Source organism: Sceloporus occidentalis, unplaced genomic scaffold (assembly GCF_023333645.1).
Source record: "Sceloporus occidentalis isolate IW3139 unplaced genomic scaffold, rSceOcc1.0.p SCAF_13, whole genome shotgun sequence".
Classification (NCBI taxonomy): Eukaryota; Metazoa; Chordata; class Lepidosauria; order Squamata; family Phrynosomatidae; genus Sceloporus; species Sceloporus occidentalis.
In genome coordinates, this window is record NW_028316993.1 from 9,311,044 (window position 1) to 9,335,191 (window position 24,148).

The window sequence follows — 24,148 nt, forward strand, 5'->3', positions numbered from 1 at the left end:
CTGTCGGACAGCCCTTACTGTCAGGAAGTTCTTCCTAATGTTGAGGTGGAATCTCTTTTGCTGTAGTTTGCATCCATTGTTCCGGGTCCTAGTCTCTGGAGCAGCAGAAAACAAGCTTGCTTCCTCCTCAATATGACATCCCTTCAAATTTTTAAACAGGGCTATCATATCATATCATTCTTGGCCATATCCCTCTCTTGGAGAACATTGCTATACAGTAGAAGAGTTCTAAGTGTGAACAATTTTCAGTGTCTCATTCTCAGCAAGTGAGAAATTCAGGGACTGAAGGGAAATTAATTTGGGACATAATTTTTATTTGGGGGCAGTGTCTTTTCCCAGCTGCACTCCTGCCCCACACTCTTGTCAGTGTTGAAGTAAAGTTCAGTTCTCAGTCATGGAGTGGAGATAGGAGTGCATGTTTCTGGTTTGTTTATTGCCTTGGGCAGGAAAAGGACTTGAATCCTGGGCTGGCAGAGTGGGGAAGACCTGAGTCTGTTGCCCTATGATTGGGATTGCAGTCTGCTGCTGGAAGAAGAACTGCTCAAGCCTCCTTCTTGGCAGAGCCGACCCTGCAAGTGTGAGCCTGGCAGCCCAGCAACCTCACCTCTAGGAATGTGCTCCTTGCTGAGATTGGGGTGCAGTTGCTGAGCAGCAGGGGAAAAGCTGGTGCCATTGCTTGGAGCAATGCAAACAAACAAGAGGGATTTAAAAACAGGAAAAAATAAAAGCAAAATGGATGAGGAAGGGAAACATACTAGTTGGTGTGGCAGACGGCTACAATCTAGTAGTCCCCAGGGGTGCATTGTCTACATAATCCAATTCTTTTTTGTTTTCCCAATAAGGAATGCGGATCATAGAAAATGCATCTCTTTTGATCCTGTGCCACAGATCTCATAATTGGGGCAGGCCATTGTTGTTTGTCCTCAAGTCACTTCTGACTTATGGTGAGCACAAGGCAACCCTATTATGGAGTGTTTTTTAAAAAATAATAGAAGATTGGATTATTATTATTATTATTATTATTATTAACAACCTTTATTTATAAAGCGCTGTAAATTTACACAGTCCTTAGGACTGGAACATGGCTTTGGCATGGCTTCTGGCCTCTTAGGACGCATGCATCATTTAAACAGCATACCTCCAAAGCAGCTTTATTTTGGCCTGTCTGTACGGGCCCTAAATTACTTTTGGATAGTCTCCATCTTGATAGTGGACATCTAAAGTATTCCCAAGTTGAATGTCTTTATTCCTTGCATTATAATAGTGGATTCCATTGCAGAGTTTGAAAGAAAAATAAAATGCATTGTTCTTTCTTCCTCCTAGTTTTGAACAGAAGTGATACCCAATGTCCAGAGCTATATAGCTCTTTCATAGGATACAAATACAGAACTATGATTTAACTGCTTTATCCTATGGAATTGTGAAATTTGTAGTTTGGCGAGGCACTAGAGCCATCTGGTTGAGAATTCGTAATGTGTGTGTCTGTGTGCCTTCAAGTCACCTTCTCTAAACTGCTAATCTCTGGATTCCCATAAAATGGGACCATGGCAGCTGAAGGTGGAGTTGAAAGGGCTTCTGGATGCCTTTTGCAGAAGAAAGAGCTCTAGCTTGATGTTTGCATTGAAAAGTGTTAGAGCATAGCCTTTTGAGAAGACAATAAGCCAGTGGACAATAGTGTTCCTGTTTCCTTTTCTGTTGGTTAGTGATAACAGTCAAACTGTAACTCAGAGGTTTATTAAGAGGACCAGATTGTCTGAGAGGGTAACTAAAATGGTGAAGGGCCTGGAAACCATGTCCTATGAGGAACGACTTAGGGAGCTGGGGATGTTTAGCCTGGAGAAGAGAAAGTTAAGAGGTGATATGATAGCCCTGTTTAAATACTTGAAGGGATGTCATATTGAGGAGGGAGCTAACTTGTTTTCTGCTGCTCCAGAGACTAGAACACAGAGCAATGGATGCAAGCTCCAGGAAAAGAGATTCCACCTCAACATGAGGAGGAACTTCCTGACAGTAAGGGCTGTTTGACAGTGGAACAAACTCCCTCGGAGTGTAGTGGAGTATCCTTCCTTAGAGGTCTTTAAACAGAGGCTGGATGGCCATCTGTTGGGGATGCTTTGATTTAGATTTCCTGCATGGCAGAATGGGGTTGGACTGGATGGCCCTTGCGGTCTCTTCCAACTCTATGATTCTTGGAGGGCGGGCAGAGAGTTGTATAACTGAGCCAAGCAAGCCTCTTTGCTTTATGCTTAAAGGAGACAGATTTCCCTTCCAGCATTAATGGAAAATAAATAATTAAATAAATTGGTGACGATGGTAGTTTCTGAACAAGGTCTGCTGATGTAGGAATCTGGAAGCTTTTTGGTCACACCATTCTTCAACTGCCAGATGCAATGCTCTGTATGAGTTGGGAGCCTCTGTGTCTGTGTGTGTGTGTGTGTGTGTGCCTTCAAGTCACCTGTCGATTTGCGGCAACCCCATGAATTTCATCAGGTATTCTTAGGCAAGAGATGGTTTTGCCAGTTCCTTCCTCTGAAATATAGCCTAAAGCACTTGGTATTTGATCTCCCATCCAAGTACTAATGCTGCTTAACTTCCAAGATCAGATAAGATCTGGTGCCTTTAGAGTATTGAAGTCCCAATAAATCCACATGCCTGTGCAGTTATGGGAAACAGGCTTTTTTTTGTCCTGGGGAGAGAATAAGATAATAATGAGGCTTTTAGTTTTTTGTAAGTAGTTTGTAATTATTCATTTACTTTCAGAAGGTGACGAGATGGAGGAAGTGAGGCAGAGTTTTTTGAGGAGAAATAGTGATCTTTTCCATACTCATGAACTGGAGTAATAATGGATCCCAGCGTATAAATAAGGCTGGAGAATTATATGGCGTTTCTCTGCTTTGGGTGGATGGGGCTTCTTCTTCAAAGAAATAATTTTGCTAAATACATCCCTCTTTATAGCAATGTGTGGGGAATATTTGGTCCTCTGGATGTTCTTGACTTCAACTTCCAAAATATTCAGCCATGCTTGTTGGAGCTTCTAGGAGTTGAAGTCCAAAACATCTGGAAGGCTAAAGATTCTCCATCCCTGTTGTAGAGGATGGAATATATTGTCTCCTGATCGTCTGAAACTTTGCTGCGCTTAGGGCCATTGGTCAAAGGCCATCAGTTAGCAATACTCCCAGTGCACTAGTTAGTGGTAGGGGCAAGTAGAACCTGCAAGAGCTTATTGCACTGTGGCATGCTCCTGTTTCAAGATTTCCAGCCACCTTTGCCCTCTTCCAGAATGCTCTGTATTATTCCTTGGATCCAATTCGACACTACACAATTACAGTGCTGTTATTCCACTTTAACTACCATGGGAACATCCTGTGGAAATCCTAGAATTTGCAGTATAGGAAGGAGCATGTACAATTTCCAGACCTCTAGTGTTTCACCAGACACTAGGATGGAACCTATGTGGAATAATAACACTGTAACTATGTAGTTTGTATATTGTTCCCCTTTCTTCTTCCACTTTCCCATTTTTGTTTGCACATTTTGTTGTCACTGACTGTATCTGTTTCTCAGTGAGCTATTGAGGAGTTTCCTCATCAGGATTTGTTTTTCCCTAATGAATTTTGTACTATTGCAAAAAATCCCCCCTCCAACCTGTTTGCCTTTTCAAAGAATACGCTGTAATATTGTGTTGCAGCGCCCCACTTCTTTTCTGTTTTTCTGTCTTCTCTTCTCACCATTCGAGGCTATGGGCAACTTGTAAATTCTGGGGTTATTCACATGGTGAAAATAATCCAGGGTGAATTCAGGTTGAATCACACATACATCCCAAATGCATCCAATTCATGGTTTTATTGGGGGGGGAGGGGGTTCCAAAAACCCACTTAACTCAGGATAGTCGGTACGATGCGAATGGGCCCAAATTAAACTCTGCATACCTTGAATGGGTTTTGAATATGTTCTCCATAGTATGATGTCCTTCCATAGTATGAATCACAAACCTAGAAAGCATGAGTGAGGTTGCTTGCATTGTTCCGTAACAAACAATGACATGTGGATGATCCCTCAGATTGTGAATGTGTCCTGCTTTTTATTAAGAGAAGGAAGAAACAACTCACATTCTCCCTAATACATTCTGTCTTTAGAGGGTCTAGTGGGGCCAGATCTTCTCTGAAAGTCTGGTAACTTTCATTGACTGTGGAGAGGCAGTCAGCAGAGTACTCTGAAATGGCCCTGGACACCCTGAAGACAGGTTATCATATGCAAACATTGGCAAGTGGGTTTCCAGCATTGCTAAAGGCCTCATTGCTATGGCAGCAGGCCTTTGCCCTCCCTTCCCAGGGCCACCGAGGCCAGTTCAGGATGTGAAATAATGGCTTCAGCACCAGCTGTTCCAGAAACAATTTCCTCTCCTTCCCCAATCTATTTCCTTTCCACTTAGCCTTTCTAACCTGGACACTCCCCTCATCCTGTCTGCATCATTCTTGCCAGTTTTTCAACTGTTGTTTCTCCCCTCCTTATACAGTTCCTTGCATTTTCTTTCATTTTCTGCTGCTCTTAGCAGAGATCTCGTTTTTAACTGGATTCCCGCTCCTTGTGGATATACTTTTTGCCCTTGTGTTGTTAAGAGCGGCCAACTTTGTGTTTCTATGGGGCTCCAGTGTTTTATCCAGTGGAACTCAGGAGCAGAAACAAAGCAAGTTGCTTTTGTTCAACTTGGGAGCGGTGCAATGGATGTGGAAACCTTTGCCTGTTGAGTTCCTGGTGACTCCATCAGATCAGTAGAGCTGTTAAAAGCACATGCACTCTGCCAGGCAAAAAGGTGGCAACTTCTTTGAACATGATTGTTGAGAGGAAGGGAGGAATGGGGGAAATTATGACGCTGGAAAAGTGTAAGGCCAAATAGCTTGTGTGTGTGTGTGTGTGTGTGTGTGTGTGTGTATTTAGTGAAGAAACAGGATGAAAAAGAAAAAGATAACCTACCCTCTTGTACAGCAGTTGGACTCTGGACTGTCACTATTTAGTGCTAAGTTTGCGTTTTAGAAATCATAAATAACATCGTGATGGGGCTGACAACCAGACCAAAATTCCCGTATGAGTCCAAAATATTAACCTGCACTCATTAAATATGAAGAGAAAGGCTCAAGATATATGCTACAGCTAAGCCCCATCTCTTTTGCAATCCCAAAACATTTCCAAGCTGTGCATCTGCCCCATTCCCCACAGCCCCCTCCCAAATGGTGCTACTTCATCACATAAAGAGAAGTCCATGGTAGTTCTTCATACAAGTGGCCCTACTGTGGTTAGCAGACATGCTGTCCATGCAAAGCAGGTAGCAGCCAAACAGGGTGAGCTGAGAGAGGACACACAACGCCTCTGTCCCTTGAAACGCCAAAGAGAACTTTCAAGTCCAAAGATGTTAAACATTTAATGGAGCAACAAGATGCAGTCTGTGTGTGATGCATTATGCTCTGAATTTATGCCACAGTTTGGCTGTGGTAGTCTTGATCTCTATCCAACACCCCTCCTGGAGCCTTCCACACTACACAACTGTAGTGCTGTGGTTCAACATTTACCTGCCATGGTAATATCATATGGAATCCTAGGATATACAGTGGGTGTAGGTGCATGCGTGTCTGCCTTCAAGTCCCGTGTCAATCTCCTCATGAATTTCATATGGTTTCCTTATGGAAGGAATACTTAGAGGCGATTTTGTCATTCCTTCCTGTGAAATGTAGCCTAAAGCACCTTGTATTTGTTGGCAGACTCCCATCCAAATACTAACGGGGGCTGAGTGTGCTTAGCTTCCAAGATCAGACAGAATCTGTTGGCTTTAGGGTATTTCAACCAAGGTACAGTATAGGGAGGAGTATAAGGAAGGGTATTTACAATTCTCAGCCAGAGGTCTCTAATATTTGACCAAACTGTTAACGGTGGCATTGCATAAGAGATAATTTCACACTGCAGAATTATAGTACTGTGTTCACCTTTAACTGCCCTAGTTGCATCCTGAGGTTTGTAATCTGGTGTGGCCCTAGAGCTGTCTGGTTGTCTAAATACCACTCCCTAAACTGCAGATCCTAGGATCCCATAGAATGAAATCATAGCAATTAATGTGGAATCACAGCATTTATAATTCTGCAGTGTGGAAGGGCCCAGGATGCCGCTACGGCAGTCAATAGAGAATCATAATGCTATAAGTAGGCAATGAGAATGGTCCCCTGATCTTTGGATGAACATTTTGGCTCACATATAGTTGTCTCATGGATGTAGCCAACCATGGGGAGGTGCTTAAAGGCACATTTCCTCAACAAGAAATGGCCCACAAAATGGTGGTGAATTGTTACCCCACATTAACTGTGGCCCGTTACAGACGGGCACTTTAGTACGCGCGGAGCACGTACTAGGGTTAGGAAGGGGCGGTGCTTCCGCACCTCCTAACCCTAGTGTGTGCTGCGCGCGCACAAAATGGCAGCAGCCATTCCGCACGGCCGCTGCCATGAGGACGTAATGAGCGCCCCGCCTCTATACGGGGCAGCGCGGACGTGACGTCCTTGCTCCACGCCAGGGCGCCTAGTGTGCCCTTTCCGCAGAGCAGGAAGGAGCTCCGTTTCGGAGCTCCTTCCTGGTTTGGTCCGCTGGGCGCAGCCTTCACATGGCTGCATCCAGTGGACCAAAGGAGAAAGGGGCCAAGCGGCCCCTTTCTCCTTCTCCCCGCCGCCGCGGGGTGTCCTTGGGGCTTGAAGCCCCAGGGACACCCCTTTTCAGGCTGCAGGGAAGCAGCGTTTTGCCGCTTCCCCGCAGCCTGAAAAGCGGCAGATCGGGGCCTCAGCGGCTGCCATTCTGGCTGCTGAGGCCCCGATACACCGGGGAAAGGTGTGGGTGCAGCCCGCCCCAAATGGGCGGTCTGTAACCTGCCTAAGATTGTTCAGGCTGATGGGATGCGGAGGTTAAAAGCAGAGTATAGCCAGCCCTATCTCCTTGGCCCCAGCCAGCTATCTGACTATGATTTCTCTTCTGTCTCCTCAGGACAGAAATGGACCTGTGGATCATTCTTCCTTTCTGTGGGATCTTGATAGGCTCTACAGTTGCAGGTAAGATTGGAGTGTGTGTAGCCTAAAAACACATTTACGTTACCACTTATTAAATGTATAACAGCACTAGACCAAAACATTTTCAAAACTGAAAATAATTAATATGAAATGTATTATTAATACATAATTAATAATAAATATGACACTGAGATATTAAGAGCACATAGGCTCTAAACAGACCAAGCACAGGTAAGGATTGTATACTGTTACTGAATATGCATGTAAACTGGGATACATTAGGAGCCTACAGACATTTAGAAGTGATATTAATCTTATTTTCAATTGCATCTATATCTATTCTTTTTATCTATTCTTAATATTATCTGTTTATTAATTTGTTTTTTATTAGTAACATCTATTAATATGGAAGGGGCCTAAATACCCTAAAGGCATCAGATGCAGGCTAATCTTGGAAGTGAAGTAGGGTCAGCCCAGGTTAGTACTTTGATGGGAGACCACCAAGGAATACCAGGTGCTGTAGGCTATATTTAAGAGGAAGGAACTGGCAAAACCACGTATTAATAGTCCTTGCCAAAGAAGACCCTATGAAATGCATGCAGGTTGCTATACGTTGGCAGGTGACTTGAAGGCATGCACATTCATATGTACACACACACTAATAGTTAGCTGTTTTTTTAAATAGCATATAGTTTTATCTCCATGTAGAAGATAAAAAAAGTCAGGAATATGACACCAGTAAAACACGTATTTTACAATACAAGAACATTGTGAAGGAAACCAAGTCAAACACAACTTGTTATCACGGCTGTTGTGGTAGTTTTCAATGTGGAAGTCTACAAAAGCAGTGTGAGGACACTAAAGCATATGCTGCTTTAATAATTCGTCTCAACATCTGCTTGCTAAAATCGATCTTTTGCCAAGTACACAACAATGGGAAGAATTCCTCCCCACCCCGAGTATTGTGTGGGTGGGAGGTTTCAAAATCTGCGGTGTTATGTAATAGGAATATTGTCAATAAGAAGAAGAACTTTGCTAGGTGCTGTTCAGCATGTAAAAATAGTGTTTAAAATGTTTAAAATTTTAAATTGAAACAAGTGCTGTCTGTGTAATAGACAGGAGAATGTTAATGCTTGAAAGTGAAGGCTTGATGTTCCTGGGCACAAAGGCAATTAAACCACAATAGATAAGACACAACTGTTCTCTGAACGAAAAAAAAAAGATTGAAAAGGAAAGTGATGCCAATTCTTGACAAAACTGTAATCGAATCGGGAGTCTCAAATGACCATGAAATGAGCGGCCTCTGAATATAGTATAGGGAAAAACATATCAAGATACCTATCAAGTCAGGAGTGCCTCCCCAAACCTGCATTTCCCAGAAACAATACAACTGTCCTCTGATTGAATGAAGCTACAAAAGTGGGAAGAAGGCAGAAAAATGGGGCTAGTCTGCCTGGTGACCAAGCTAAAGACAAAGATGCTGTTGTGTGTTTGCGATTCCCAAAATGAGTATGCTGTATTTTATTTACAATGTTGTAAATTGCCCTAGCATATAGACTGAGATGCGAGGGCAATGCTGTACTAAGTTCAAAAGTAGCTGGACTGTATTTCGTAAGATGTTAGATGCCTTTATGTATTGGAATGTATTGGAAGTGTATTGGAAATGCTGAATAATTATTTAAGAATCCCTCAGTAGATGAAATAGGAGTTATGATGCCTCAATATTGTGTGCATTTATGTTCCTTACCTCTTCAATGTGCTACCAGTACCATGTGCCTTATGTCTGAGATGTGCTTCTTAGAAGAGATAATCTGCCTGGACTGTTAAAAGTCCATAGAAATAACATGCCTAGTCTTTGTAATATATATGAAGGAGGAGATACCTAGACTGGAAATGCTCTGTGTGATTTGTTGATCCTCTGCAAGGAGTGTGTGGATGCATACGCTGTTTATCTCTAAAAAGTGAGAAAGCCACATGTTTATTCTCCAGTAATATACATTTCTTAAAAGTCCAAAGTTGAAGAGATTCTTACTGATAATGATCTGCCTACTAGATGTACTGTTCTCTGCAAACTGAGCACTTAGGTGACCAAAGTGCTTAAGGAATGCTAGCTAGATATAAATCAACAAGTGCAAGGCAAAGAGCCTTCAGTCCCACAACTAAACTCTGACTCATAACTGATGACTTGAAAGAACAGTGTTGGATGACAATAACAATCAAGCGTATTTCAGACCACAATGTGGGCAGTATTCCAGCGTAATATTAGTGTAAAAACAAAGGCATTTGAAAGCCCTTGGCAGAGAAAGAATCTCTTTTGGTTCTCAGAAGAATTTGACTTGTTGTCAGATGAGCTTGCTGAAAAAGAAAGTTGTAGAGTTGGTGTGCCACAATCCCAAAGGCCCTGTTGCCAGTCCAGGTAGCGCTAGATTTCCATATACAAAAGAAGGCAGGGCTCCTGTATCTTCAGTAGTTGGGCATAGAGAATTTTAGCAGGTGTAACAAACAACATCATACCTGCCCAAATCCATTTGCCTATGGCCACCACAAAAGGCCACCTAACTCAACTCAGGTGACCTGGAGTGAGCAGACCAAGAGAAGGAGCCCCAAGGAAGAACTTAATTCAGAGTTGGATGGATGCCTGTGAGAAAATTCATTGGTTAAACACTAATCTTCTCAGAAGACAAGCATCTTTGGTACCTTTCTCACAAATACTGTGTTTGTTTTTCTCAAAGCAATGATGAAACCCAAATACTTTCATTTATGCAACTGAGTTATTTTAATTTAAATAATTGATTTGCAGGCACAGTTAAGGCTACTGCTATCATTAATTGTCCTTTTCCCCTTTCTTCTTTCTCCTCTCCTCCCCATGTCTATCTCTCTGCCTTTTTCAGAACCTCCACCACCCAAAGACCAGCCCCATGACCCCTTCAATTACGGTAAGTAAAAGATTACCAACAACCTTACTTGGGTTCAAGAACTGTAGAACACAGAATCCCCTAAACAAAGCTTGAGGAGTTGATTGAATGTCCTGCAATAACAACAACAACAACAACAACAACTATTTTCTAAAGTGTAAAAAGCCAGACTTCAAATGTAAGCGCAGCTGTGATGCTGATGAACAGCATTTAATAGGAGATACACGCTTGATACACAGCCGCAACCAAGTCCAATTCCCTGGTACCACAAGTTGGTCACCTATGACTTGTGGTAAGAATAGGAAATGTGTGGTCCCCCAGATATTGTTGGGCTGCAACTCCCATGATTCCTCAGCACTGGCTATGCTGGTGTCGGGAACTGCCCACCCTCTTCGATTCAGTAAACCAGTGTTTTGTATTTTAACAGCAAACTTTATTTCAGTAACCAAAGAAGTTAACAGTATGGCTTCTGCAGACAAAACTACCATTATCCCCAAATACCCACATGGAGTTAGCAGTGTACCTGTCCCATACATCCCCATTTGATCACAAACCAAGACATTTCTACATCCACTGTTATTCACCTCCCACCCTTTTCACACATATTTCTCCCGAGCCCTTTTAAACTGGTCACAGGGCTGGCCTTGGTTAATACTGGTACTACCAACCTCCCCACATCTGTTCATTATCTAGCTAAACAGATGCTTTACTGCTCTCCCAGATTTCCACTGTGGGGGGGGGGGTACACCAGCTACAAGAGGGTTTAGGGGTGAAGTTGGAGAGGTACTGTAGTTCAGCCTGGTGGAACTTTATATTAAGTTTTCCTGCACGAGGAGCTGCTAAATATGAAAGGAATGTGAGATCTAGCTATATTTCACCTGGCAACCCTATGATGGGAGCTGCAGTCTCACAACAGCTGAAAACTTACACATTGCCTTGACCATAGAACAGTTGTCAGCACAATGCAGCCTGCTTAGTCATTTAGTGCACTTTAATGATAAGGCACAACGAGGTAGGAGTCTTGATGGTCCAATTTCATAGTGGGGGCTTGAGCACCACTTGCCCCATGTTCCAGGGTCCTTGCCCAACACTGACATAGCTGCTGCTTTTTTAATTTCCTCCCCAGATTATGAATCACTGAGAATCGGGGGCCTGGTTTTTGCAGTTGTGCTGTTCCTGCTTGGCATTCTCATTATCCTGAGTGAGTAGATTCTGCCAACATTTACAGGTGAAACTGTCTTATTCCAGGTCAAGCCCACAGTCTGGATGACGCATCAGTTTTGTCCCTAATATGGTCCTCTAATAAAATACAGCTATAAAAGCTACTGTGTGTTCATCTTTGGGGAAAGCTTTATAGCATTCATTTCACTCATTGTCAGTACTGTCATTAGACAGAGTTAAGCAGCTGTCTCTGGTCAATTTGGTAATCTGGTAAGCAACATGAGTTCAGATTTTCAGCTTTGTAACCAGCCCTCCAGAAGGTAAAGCATGGCCACTGTCAGGCTATAGTCTCAAGATCAAAACCGAAAAAGATCAATTGGCTTATTGATATGGAGTGTCTTGATTTATTTTGGTTAAAATTTAGCATTTATGGACTTTTGAAACCATTATTATCCAGGACTGGCCCTGCTTAGCTTCCACAGTTAGACAGAATTTGGTGCTCTTAGGGTATTTAGGCCCTTCAAGATGAGACACAGTAATAAAAACAACAGTGTAGTGTTTGTTGTACTGGGAATATGCAATATAAAATATGAGAATAGCCTAGTCACCGGATCAGTTCACAATGTATAGATGCAGCAAATAACTTACAAAGAGGCTAATCCTGGCCACCTTGCAGAATGGGATAAGACTCAGAGTATTCCCTCCTTGCACACATACAGGAATCAATAAGAGCGTGTGTTTTTGTTGGAGAAGATAGAAAATGAGAGGTGGGGGATTGGAAGACCATATAGTGGAAGAGAGCACAGCTGGCTGGCTAGAAGCCTGGGGTCATCATGACAATGTTGTATTGAGAACCCACTTGTAGTTGTATGTGAAGTTTGACTTCCAGATTAATTGTCCATCTAGTTCAATATCTTGGTTCATTGTGGCTCTCAGGTCTCAGCCATGCTGTCCCACCCCTGCTACTTGATGTCATTCAGTTCTAAGACCTGGGCTGGAGAACATCTCTAGGTGCTCTGCCACTGAGGATGTAAGCTTTCTCATGCAGGGGTCAGTTGTCCCCTCCCAGAGGACTGGAAAATTGTAATTAATACCTGCCGTTGTTGTAGTTTGCATGCAAAGCTCACTGCCTGGGATCACCTCTCTCTTTCTTATTTAGGTCGGCGTTGCCGGTGCAAGTTCAACCAGCAACAAAGGTAAGGCCTTTCCTTTCAAAATCTTAATTGAGTGGGTGGTCAGGAACAGCTGTTTCTACTTCAGGAAACAATATGAAGATGAATTACAACAGTTCCTCTGTTTCCTTCATTAACAGGTACATGTCAGCTTTTCACAACAATCAGATAGTTTTTCAGAAAAATACCAATCAGACCAAATACAGAGTAATGCATAGTTACCAATACACTGTATTGGGACATGGAAGAGGGCCTTCTCACCTTTAAGCTAAAATACACTGACATTCTGGGTCCCACTCTTTTGCCTTCTCCCTTGCCCAAAGTTGAAATGAGGCTCCTGGGAACATCTCTGAAGCAAAGTCCAACTCTAAGGTGAAAAGAGATCCTAGATCCTTGCTATATGTCCTAACCAAAATTACAGTGAGATCTCATATAAAATAGTGTCATGTTGAGTGCTTATTTTCATGAGTTTGCTAGGATACTACCAACCATCTTTTTTTAAGGGAGGATGTATTCCAATCCATTTCACTCCCATCTCACTACAATTTTCAATCCCCATCAGTCATTCATGCAGTTTGGGAACACAATAGTAAGGAGCACCATGCCCTGTTCCCTGTTGCAGTCTTTTCACTGATGCATTGTCTCTCTCCAACCCCATCACCACCAATACATTGTACCCAGAGTTCAGAAAACTGGCTGCAAGATTCTGGGTGTTATGATCCCCGAAAGTAACTTTTCTGAGCTTAGGTCCTCTCTTGTTGATGAAATCATCTTGGTTGACTACTGTGCTGAGTAATTACTTCCTCTGTGTGCCAGCAGGGGGAGCAATTGCTTTGCTGTTGTGCAAAATGTCTCAGTCTATAGGAGCAGTAAGTCTTGGGGGAGGGAACCCCAAAAGGGGGTAGCTCTCCAGCTTCTGTTCTGCACGCGATTCAGTCCTGTTAGTAAAATAAGTCCGTCTGTTTGCACTGTAAGATATGAACACTGTTAGATGATTATTATAATTATTATTACATTTATCTATAGCCTCCCCCTTCCCAAAACTGGGAGTCAGGGCAGCTGACAATATTTTAAAAACAGTATAATTAAAAGCATACAAAAATTGTACATTAAAACAGAATTAAATTACTACAGTATTAAAACAAATTGCATGTTACAGTATAAAAAGCTTGGCATGACAATTTTAGTTTCTTTTCCCAGGACGGGTGAACCTGATGAGGAGGAGGGAGCCCTACGCAGCTCAATCCGACGTAAGATCTGGTCTCTTTTGATCATCCTTTTGTTTTTCCACCCTCTTTTCTTCAAACTTGAGGATGGGAAACTTGAGCCATCTGATAACAGGTTCCACAAAGGACATTATTTTGGGGGATGCCTAGAGAAAGCACAGATGCTATTAGACATCCTTTAAAAGATGGAGTGATCAATGTGAAGCAATTCTTCCTTTATCACAGGCCTTTTCACCTTTGCCAGTTATAGCACTATGATTCCATTTTAACTGCTATGGCAATATCATTGGACTCCAAGGATTTGCAGTCTAGGGAGGGATATTAAGGTTCTCAGCTAGAAAGCAGCCTCCCCAAACTACAAACCCCAGCATTCCATAGGATGCACCCATGGCAATCAAATAAAAATTATAGGGCTATAAATATGTGAAGTATGAAATTATAGTACTATAAAAAGTGTGAAGGAGCCCCATGTTAAGGCCTTTGGCAGGGAAATTACAAGGAAATTATTGAATACAAGCCATTGTCTGAGCAAGAGGGCAGTCTTCCCATCTCATATGTCCCTAGAGCATAGAAAAGTTACTTTTAGACTAGAGTTTTCCTAGAGTTAAGGGACACTTTCCTAAATCTTCTTGGAGGGTGGTCATAATGATTAGGGGATTCCAAGAGCTGTAGTCTAAAAGTAACTTTTTTCGAGCTCTGGGAAAACATGAGACAAATAAATCACTTTGTGTTTTGATGCAGTCAAACTAAGGGTGCCTTTAGGACAATGCAGTCATTCACAGTGGGAATTATTAGTCTTCTGCATCATGTGTCTACTAGATCTTTCATTCGGGAACAAGATGGGCTTTGGGCCTGGCTTGGTCTGTCATGTAACAGACACCACAGGCGACAGATTGTCCCAGCCTGAGGTATAGAAGTGAAAGGACAGAATTCATTATTTTGGACAAATAATCCATGCAATAAAAATTGTATCTTACATCTTTCTGCATCTTCACTAGGTTTATCTACCAGGATGAGATAGAAGGAGCCTAGGAATGGTGAGTCATGTCTGGAATGCACAGAGATGTGCAAACACTATGAGAGAGAGGTCTTTCTCATCTCCTGCTACCTGATTCCTTTAAGTCAGGGATGGGGAATTGTGGAGGTCCAAGGGCCAATTTTCTCTGCTGGGATACACTACAGGCTGCACTTTCTATTCATTCTGTTCATGTACACTTATTTTTGTTTGTGTCTTCAAGTCATTTGTGACTTCAAATGGGGTCATAAGTGGCCCTAAGGTAAACCTATCACAGGTTTTTCCTCTGCAAGATTTGTTCAGGGGAGGCTTGCTATTGCTCTCCTCTTAGGATTAGTATGACTTGCCCAAGTTGGTTTCTGTGGCTGAGTGGGATTTTATACCCTGGTCTCCCAAAGTCCTAGTCTAATGCTCAAACCACTACACACACTGGCTCTAAACTCTCACACACAGGCTCCTCAAACCAGAAGGGTCGGTTTCTTGTTTCATGAAACCCCTTTTTAGGGATACAATGGAGTGGGTGGGGGGCTGCACCTTGTTTTACTCCAGAAGGCTTCCAGTAACAACAGTTGTAGCTTTTGATTAATTCACCACCATTAGAGAAAAGCATGGTGTAGTGGTTAGAGCATTAGACCATGACTGGAGACCAGCATTCAAATCCCTATTCAGCCATGGAAACCCTCTGGGTGACCTTGGGCAAGTCACACTCTCTCAGTCTCAGAGGAAAGAAATGGCAAACTGAACAATTCTTGCCAATAAAATTCTGTGTCGCCATAAGTCAGAAATGACTTGAAGGCACACAAGAACAACCATCACCTGATGGCTGCACAAATGGTCAGGGTGTATGTATGTCAGTTGCATGGTGCCCACATCTGCTTTAACTGGAGATGCCTCAGAGAGTAGGTGGGAAGTTGCCATATAGCAAGCCAGACTGTGGCTCCATCTCACCTAGTATTGTCAACTCTGACTAGCAGCAGTGGCTCTTCTTGGTTATAGACAATATTCTTTCCTAATGGTGCCTTCGGACAGGAGTGCCAAGTCCTGGGAGGAAAAAGAACAGGGACATTTGAGGGGTTGTCTTTTCCTTATATATAGTAGCTCACATCATTGCAGTCCATGGTGTTACTTTCCTTTTCTCGGTTCTTTTTATTGGAAGGAATGTTTTATATCTACTGGACACTATAAGAGACACAATTATATTCTTTGTTTCGTTAATGCTGATAGTGTTTTCTGGTTTTGTTTTATTTTCTGGCTGCTCTTTTTGACAAAACTAAAGAAGTTTATTGCAGTTCAAGTGTTCCTTACAATTCAGGACCTTGTAATAAATAATTCAGGTAAAGTTTCATTTGTAATTATTGCCTGGATCTCAGGAATTCCATAAAATGGATTCATAACAAAATGGCCTTCTGCAATTATATGGCACAGATAAATTTGGAGGCCTCTTCCAGAGGGACAAAAGTGTTGAGAGGTTGCAGTATTTGTTGTTATAATTATCAGGTTTTTAAACATATCCAAACAACATTCCTATTCTCCTGGACTCTTTTCTGGCAATTCCCAGCACCACTATTTATCCCCACCTTTGGGTGGGTCTCTTTTTAATTCCAAAATACTCCCTTCTCCTCTTTTCCTTTGTGTTTTTTAAACGATAGTCACAGTACTATAGTGCACCAGTGAAATGGTACTTTTGCACTCTAAAAAAAGAAAAATTTTAAAATTGGATAGCAGAAATTTTGCACTTCAAACATACGTCCATTTCAGCAAAAGTTTTTAAAGACCTTTGGAAGAGCCCTAGTGTAGAGCCTTGAAATTGACACTCCAACACAATGGAACAAGTGGATACAAAGGCAATAACAAGTGTCAAAACCTAAGGAACTATATTGTAACAAATTGCATTTATTTAGACCAGTCTGGAAGAGCCCTGACTTCCTCTTACATGACTTAATTTCTTCTTTCTCATTGCAGGCTACTCCCAGAGCATTCTTCTTCCTGGACCCAGAGTGTTCTCTTCCCTGCACTGCATTGCACAGCCTTATCCTCTGCTCCCCGCAATGCTTCCATCTTTTCCACTGAACCTAGAAAAATCTAGACCTGATGCCCCCATCCTAATGTTGCCTATAAGCTCCCTTTCCCCATCCCCACGTCTTAAACTGCTGCTTCTATGCCACTTTCTTTCATGGAGAGAGGATTATGGGACAGCCATGTCGATTAAGCGTAGTCCTAGGCAATGGGCAGCGTTCAAGAAAGTTATTTTGGGGAATATAATCTCCAGAGTCCTTCAGCAGGAGGACTGTGGATATTGTAGTTCAAACAGTGAACCTTTCCAAGCTAAAATCTGCATTCTTACACTATTGTTATGTGTGATGGGCCTCCCTAAGACCAGGGGAGGAAGGCAAACATTCTTCATGCCTACCTGAGGTCTGTAGGTGGGCTGAGAACCAACTGTCCTATTCTGTCACAAGGTATCACAAGAAAATACAAATGGTATTTGTGCTCTTTTGGTGTATGCCTTGTCCTAGATGGAGCTACCTAGAGAAGCAAACAGCAAACCCAAAGTCAGGTGTTAACTTCATTTACTTCCAGCAGTCCATGCTGGTTTGAGGACAAGAAGATAACTAAGAATCAGTTGGAGCTGCCCAGATGACCATAGCAATATACATGGGGACATGTATCACCAAAGCACATGGAAAGCCACTTCTGTGTAGTGGCTCTCCTGTATCATGGCACAAAGTCCCTTTCTCTCTCTAGACCAATGGAGCAATAATGAAAGGATTTGATCTGGCCTACCAAAACATGTATAAAAGAGCAGGCTTGGAGAGAAGATGGTAGCACATAATGTTTTTTTTTAAAGTGATGATAAATAATGCAGTCCTAACTTGCCAGTCATGATTTTGCATTTCCCTCCAGGCCTATTTCTTGTTTTTAGCAGCTGGCGTCAGGTCTACAGTGAGAAATGATCATCTTGTACTTGTCTGCTGGCGTCTGGGATTGCAGCCTTGCCAAAAAATGCCTCCCCCCATTTAGTGTCCTCCAAGGGTGCTACTCCCTTAAAAGGAGTGATGTGGGATGTGGTCCCATACCTGGAAAATACAATATTAGCGAAGGCTAGTCCATACCCTTATTCTGAAATAAATAATTGATAGCTGGGAGGGTGGAAAAGGTGCAACTCCAGTTTTGTAGCTTCTTTCCTGTCCATTACTTCCTTTGTCAGTGTAGAGTGTAACATGCTTTTTTGGTTTAGCTCAAGAGTGGACAATCTCTGATCCTCCAGAAGTTGTTGGACTGCGACTCCCATCATCCCCATCCAGCATAGCCAGTATTGTGGTATAATGGGAGGTGCGGTCCAACAATATTTATGGGGATATATGCTACTCGCCTCTGGCTTGCACCTTTGCATGTAGTATTGCAGGCAAACTTGATGTAGATTTCTTCTAAAATTCCCCACCAAATAAATAAACTTCATTGAAGTGGGGATGTCTTGGAGCACAATACTGGAGAGATACTCTAGTTCTCTTCCTTGCCTTGAGCAATGGATGACAAAATGATAAAAGCATTGTTTCCAGTGACGGAGAAGACGAAATCCTTTGTATCTGCTTGTGTTTCACAAGCATGCATGTCATTTTCACCAGAGATGGCACTGGGATGAAAGGCATGTGCGTGCACACGCAATGAGATGCAATTCACCTTGGTGCAGCTGCTCCACACACTTGTCTCTCTGCATCCTTATCTTTTGTACAAGGACTTTGGAGTGGTCTCCCTGCATTTGCTGGGTTTAGGGTGAAGGACCCTTGTGAATGTGGAAAAACTGCAAATAAGAAAACACTATTCTTTTTACCTGAGAGAACACCTCTTTAGGAATCTACAGGTCCTTCAGTGCAATTCTGTGGTCAACATTTGCCAGAGGTTGATCACAGAATCATGCCGGAGGACCTACAAATGCCTAAAGAAGCATTTTCTCTAGGAACTTCTAGCTCCTCTAGCACAACTCCATGGTCAACGTCCAGCAGCATTGTAGAGTGATCTTGTAGCACCTTTGAGACTAGCTGAAACAAAGAAATTGGCAGCATGAGTGCTCAAATGGAAACGATACACCCATGCACCCATGATTCGCATCCTGATCTGCATTATAAGCCAGTGGGAATGGGGCCCTAGACTTCAGTCTGCTTTCTCTGAGGAAGAAGACTGAAGTCTACAAAAGCTCATGCTGCCAATTTCTTTCTTTCAGTTAGTCTCAAAGGTACTAGAAGATCTCTCTACATACTGATTCCACAGATTAACATGGCTATATCTTTGAATTCCAGCAGAATTGCACTGGGGGACCTAGGGATTCCTAGAGAGAACGCATTAATCAAACCCACAAATAAAGCCACAGAAGTCAAAGCCACAAAGGTGGAGGGACAACTGCATACCATTGAGAACAAGCAGAATTCTCTCACATGGAGCAGTATGGTTTCTCTTCAGCAGATGGCAGTACTAACATTTGCCTACTGAAATGCCTTGCAACTGTGCAGGAGTCATGCAGCTGTGATGGCCTACAAAATCTAGCGCCTGACCTTCTTACAGCGTGGTCCTTGCCTCTATCTAGAAGAGCCTTATTCTATGGTTTTACTGATCTCTTTGTATGTTTCTGACCTTTGTGAGCCTGGCAAGTGCCTTTTATAATGTTAAAATGTACATAGATGGAGTTCTATAAATCAATCAATAAATATGCTACTTTCACCAAACCTGTAAGGTGCCAGGTTTGCTCTTGAGTGTGCATGCATGAGCACAGATACAAGAATATGTGATCTTCTAAGACAGGGCTGGGCAACCTTTGGCATGCTATATGCTGGTGGACATAAGCATTGGTAGTGTTGAGGGATGATGGCAATAGTAATCCACCACTCTTTGGAAGACTACAAGTTGCCCCCCTTGGTCTTAGGCAGGGATGGGAAGTGGGTGACCCTCCAGATTCATGCAGATTCATCCAGCAGAGCCAATGATGAGGAATGATGGGAATTGTACTCCAGTGATATCTGGAAGCTGCACAATTCCCACCCCAAGGCCCTTTCACATTATGTAGTTATAATGCTGTGATTCACTTTAATTGTCATAGGAATGTCTTGTGGAGTCCTAAGATTTGCAATTTAATGAGAGATGTTTACTATTGCTCTGCTAGAGAGCTTTAGTGCTTCTCCAGTCTACATTCCCCAGAATTCCAATGGATGTAGCCATGGAAGTTAAAGTGGAATCATATTGCTATAATTGTGCAGTGTGAAAATGGCCCTTGCTCTGAGCAATTCTGTCCTCACAAAATACGGCCCACCAAACTATCCCAGTTACCCGACTCATGGCCACCATGATGTTCCCGTCCCTAAAATGCAACTTCAACAGGTTGTTGAATCCACTGTGTGTCTAGTGTACTTGAAGTGTGTCCTTGTGTGCTTCCTCTTAAGTTTTTCTTTGCTGATAGTTGAGCCATTAGAACTGTGAACCTCCTTTTTGTACGAAGGGTGTAGCTATATAGAGGAGTGGTTCCCTGTATTAGTGTGGCAATGAGGCTGTTCTGGAAATTAGGCTGAACTTTGAAAGAGCTATTGAAGTTGCTAAACCTCATCCTCAAAACATGTCCAGCATGTACTTTAAAGTCTGAACTAAAACCTAGAGTGGATTCATCATTGCACAGAGAGGAGAGAGGTTTTGTATTCAAGACACAACTCCTGTCCTCCCACAAGCATCACCCCTTGCTGTGGGGCTTCAACTCAAATTGGAGCCACACCAAAAGGCTTACCTGAAATGCCTTTCCAAGCGGAGATCACTTTCTCTCCTCCCCACCAACCAATTACGGGGCTGATTTAAAGACTGACGTACCGGCCTTAGCTGTGCCCAGCTGCCGCCTGCCAGATGTCAGCCTCTTGGGGATGCGAAGTAGTGGCAATGATCCTGTATAACAAAGCTGAAAAGGGGAGAGTATCACAAACTGAAAAACAAACAAAGCCAGTGCATGGCTAAAGAAGGTTTATTGTCTATGTGCCACTTTATTCAGCTTTGGTTAGGCCTCACCTGGAATACTGTGTCCAATTTTGCTCCCCTCCCTTTTGTCTCACTTAGCCTGACAGGAGTAGTTAAGAGCTTCACAGTTTCTTAGAGCTTTGGAAATGCCCACATGAGCCACACTTCAAATCTTAATGGAAAAGAACAAAATATCAAGGGAAATGCAGGATGACATTTTGAGTTTCCATCTCTTGGGAACTTCCCTCTCCAATACGGAGTATCAGCATCCAGGGAGGTAGCAAGCGTATATGAGTCTGCAGCAACGAAAACAATGAAACGTGTGTTTACCTTAAAGTCTAACAGATTAACTACAGCATGAGTTATTGGGAATGAGGATTCATCAAATGCATGAAGTATTTATTCTCAAAGGTGTGTACTGGATATGCCTGTGCAGGCTGTGAACAGCGGTATCAAATGGCAAAGAAATGCAAAGAGAGAGAGAGAGAGAACATTTCATGGTAATCCCGTTTTAAGGCAGGAGGGGCCACCAGATATTGAGCTGAAATGCCCACCATCCATATCCGTTAGCTATGCTGGTTAAGACTGATGGGCAGTGCAATCCCAATAATATCTGGAAAGTTGCAGATTGCTCAGATGTGATCTAAAGCTTAAGATGAGCAAAGTCTCAGTGGTAATGGCCCACCCTGCTTTTCTTAAAGTTTACATTGTTTAAAAGAAGAGTGGGACTCATGTAGCTATCCAAAGTTGTTAGACTACAAGTGCCAGCAGCGCTAGCCAACATAGGGCCCGTATAGACAGGCCAAAATAAAGCTGCTTCGGGTCACTTTGGAAGTATGTTGTTTAAATGACACATGCATCTTAAGAGGCCAGATGCTGCGCCTAAGCTGCGCTCCATCCTTAGGACTGGAGCATGGCTTTGGCATGGCTTCTGGCCTCTTAGGACACAAAATGTACCAAACGCCCACTGACAGCAAGAGTAGTGGAGGCTGACACTGGTGGAGACAAGGGCACCATAAGTAACGTTTGTTAGTACTGCAAAGAAGGAAGCACAGTAAATCACTTTTGAATGTCTTTTACCATGAAAGCCCTATGATGAGACCATTCAAAATGAAGTGAGTTAGTGACAGAAGATTAAGCTCCCTGGTAGATGTCATTTAATGAGCTGCTGTGGTACAGCAGAAGACTGCAGGTAAACTCACAATGGCTAATGATGCAACTGGAATCAAGCTAAAAGGATTTTCAGTTCTTGACCTGTTCAGCGGTGAAAGGAAAGTACAAAGCTGCACAACACATATTACAAGAACACAGAATGTGAGAAGTATGAATCAGGGGAAGCTGTAAAACAAGAAATGGAATGTATAAACATTACAATATGCAGTGTGAGCAAGCTAAAGGGGACAGAAATGGGGCATTTTGAATCAGATAATTACAGGGTTTCTTTTTTTTTTACTCAGGAAATAAAAATTTATGAAGAAATGGAATGGCATTAATAATGAGAGACTAAATTGTCTTGAAAAGCTAGATTCCAGGTGAAATTATAGTCCAAACTGAGTACTGGGCACTGGGTAGCATGCCTACAATCTGTTTAAAACCAGGCTATCCAGGTCATATGGCAACTCAACCCTTTAGCCCTAGTGAGATATGTAGGGTTTTGAAAAGCTTAAATGCCATGCAGGCTAACATGGCATAGACAAAGATACCTATAGCGTATATCTGGCCCACCAGCCCTGCTGTACATCCATTCATGTACATTGGATGAAGTAAATTTTGCTGCACAAAAACCTATATCATGACAAATCTATTAGTCTTCTGATGTTATGATCCTCCTTCTTATTTTGAATCCCTTGCCCAACTCTCTCATCTCCTCTTGAATTATGTTTTTGTCAACAAGGAAGATAGCCATCTTGACAATCCATCTCAAGGTTGATGTTGGACAGACTTCTCTTTCAGCTTGCTTGCCTTCTGTTATTCTAGATCCCAAGTATTAATAAATCAAGTAACTTAATTAATGTAATATCATAATAATTTCAGATGGAGAAATTTGTGTCAGTACTTTCCACTGATAGCATCTCATCGGTGACCTTAACTTGGAAAGGTAATGCTCATTCTGCTGTCACAAGGCTTTTGGGAATGATATGGGATCTGTAAACTCATTGTTACTGCTGAAACTGGCCACTTGTTTTGTCTTTGCTTTGTTTTTGGGGCACCAAGAATGAATCTGGGTCCCTCAAGTCTAGGTCTGTGGCACTGCAAGGTGATCCTTCATGCATTTACTATTTATTGCTTACACAGTGGAACAAACTCCCTCGGAGTGTAGTGGAGTCTCCTTCTTTGGAGGTTTTTAAGCAGAGGCTGGATGGGTATCTGTCGGGGATGCTTTGATTTAGATTTCCTGCATGGCAGGGCATTGGACTGGATGACCCTTGCCGTCTCTTCCAACTCTATGATTCTAAGTCACATCCTCTCAGCCTCAGGGGAAGGCTATGGCAAACCTCCTTTGAACAAATCTTGCCAAGAAAACCCCATGATAGGTTGCCTTAGGTTCACCCTAAATCAGAAATGACGTGAAGGCACAGGACAACAACAAGCAAGAAGGTTCAAGCAAGTAAAAAGGTCCAGTCCATTTGAATTGCTGGCTGTATCTCTTTAAAACTTATGGCAGCATGAGAAGCATCTTACAAAGGTCATCCTTTCAGAGCAATGGCAGCTTACCGATAGCATTTTCCAACTGGGGAAAAAAAGATGCTGAAAAGCACACTGACCAGAGTTTACAGGAAGGATTGTTTCAGCCTGATTCTGATAAGATGCTGAGTTGGTAAAAGCATACTACTTGACAAAAATAAGGCCAGTGGAGATCGCAGATGTTAGCTACTGGGTTTCATGCTTCTGTACTCAAAGGCAATTGACTCAAGTATGAGAAGCTGTCCTGATGGTTACAGAACAGAAGCAGGAAATTAAAAATAAGGGCTGGACAATTATCATTGCTTTCTAAGAGCAACCCCACTACTACCAAGAGTATGATCAATTAATCAATATTCTTCTTCTTCTTCTCCTCCTATCACCATCAGCACTGCTGTATCTCAATTTCCCAGTCCATTGTTACTGACTGGAGTTTTTAGTCCATTAGTAAGTCAGACACTATTCAAGAGCCCAAGAATCAGTGAGGTATCATTACATAATGTGTTATGTTCCAAGTTGTGCTAGGTGTTTTCAAAGCAAGTCTAGCTGTATTAAACAAAGCAGACTTGATATTAGACACTGTGCGCACATGTGCCTTCAAGGCACCTGCTGATTTATGGTGACCCCTTGAATTTCATACGTTTTCTTAGGCAAGGAATACTCAGAGATGGTTTTGCCAGTTTCCTGCTCTGAAATATAGCCTACAGCATCCGGTATTTGTTTGTGGCCTCCCATCCAAGTGCTAGCCAGGGTTGGCCCTGCTTAGCTTCCAAAATTAGACATGATCTGGTGGCTTTGGGGTATCTATGTGGATGATCAGCAAGCTTTATTCTGAGATCAGGGAGATGTAGCTATCAGGATGTCTTGGGTAGAACTGAAATCTAAGTACAGTGGGTCATTGTTATCTACAGGGGGTTCGTTACAGGACCTCCTATGGATACCAAAA

At 42.6% G+C, this 24,148-nt stretch overlaps 1 protein-coding gene across 4 annotated transcripts in view; it reads left to right on the top strand.

Moving 5' to 3' along the window:
• The window catches only part of FXYD1 (FXYD domain containing ion transport regulator 1), a 32,875-nt gene extending 13,622 nt beyond the window's left edge, over positions 1 to 19,253 (top strand). For all 4 annotated transcript variants that reach the window (XM_089478744.1, XM_089478742.1, XM_089478745.1 and 1 more), the window contains exons 2-8: positions 7,021 to 7,085; positions 9,935 to 9,979; positions 11,085 to 11,159; positions 12,279 to 12,315; positions 13,492 to 13,541; positions 14,516 to 14,554; positions 16,495 to 19,253. In XM_089478744.1, coding sequence (XP_089334870.1) covers positions 7,028 to 7,085; positions 9,935 to 9,979; positions 11,085 to 11,159; positions 12,279 to 12,315; positions 13,492 to 13,541; positions 14,516 to 14,538 — 288 coding nt within the window. In that variant the 5' untranslated portion in view covers positions 7,021 to 7,027 and the 3' untranslated portion in view covers positions 14,539 to 14,554; positions 16,495 to 19,253. The remainder of the gene's footprint in view (positions 1 to 7,020; positions 7,086 to 9,934; positions 9,980 to 11,084; positions 11,160 to 12,278; positions 12,316 to 13,491; positions 13,542 to 14,515; positions 14,555 to 16,494) is intronic.
• The last annotated feature ends 4,895 nt before the right edge of the window (positions 19,254 to 24,148 follow it).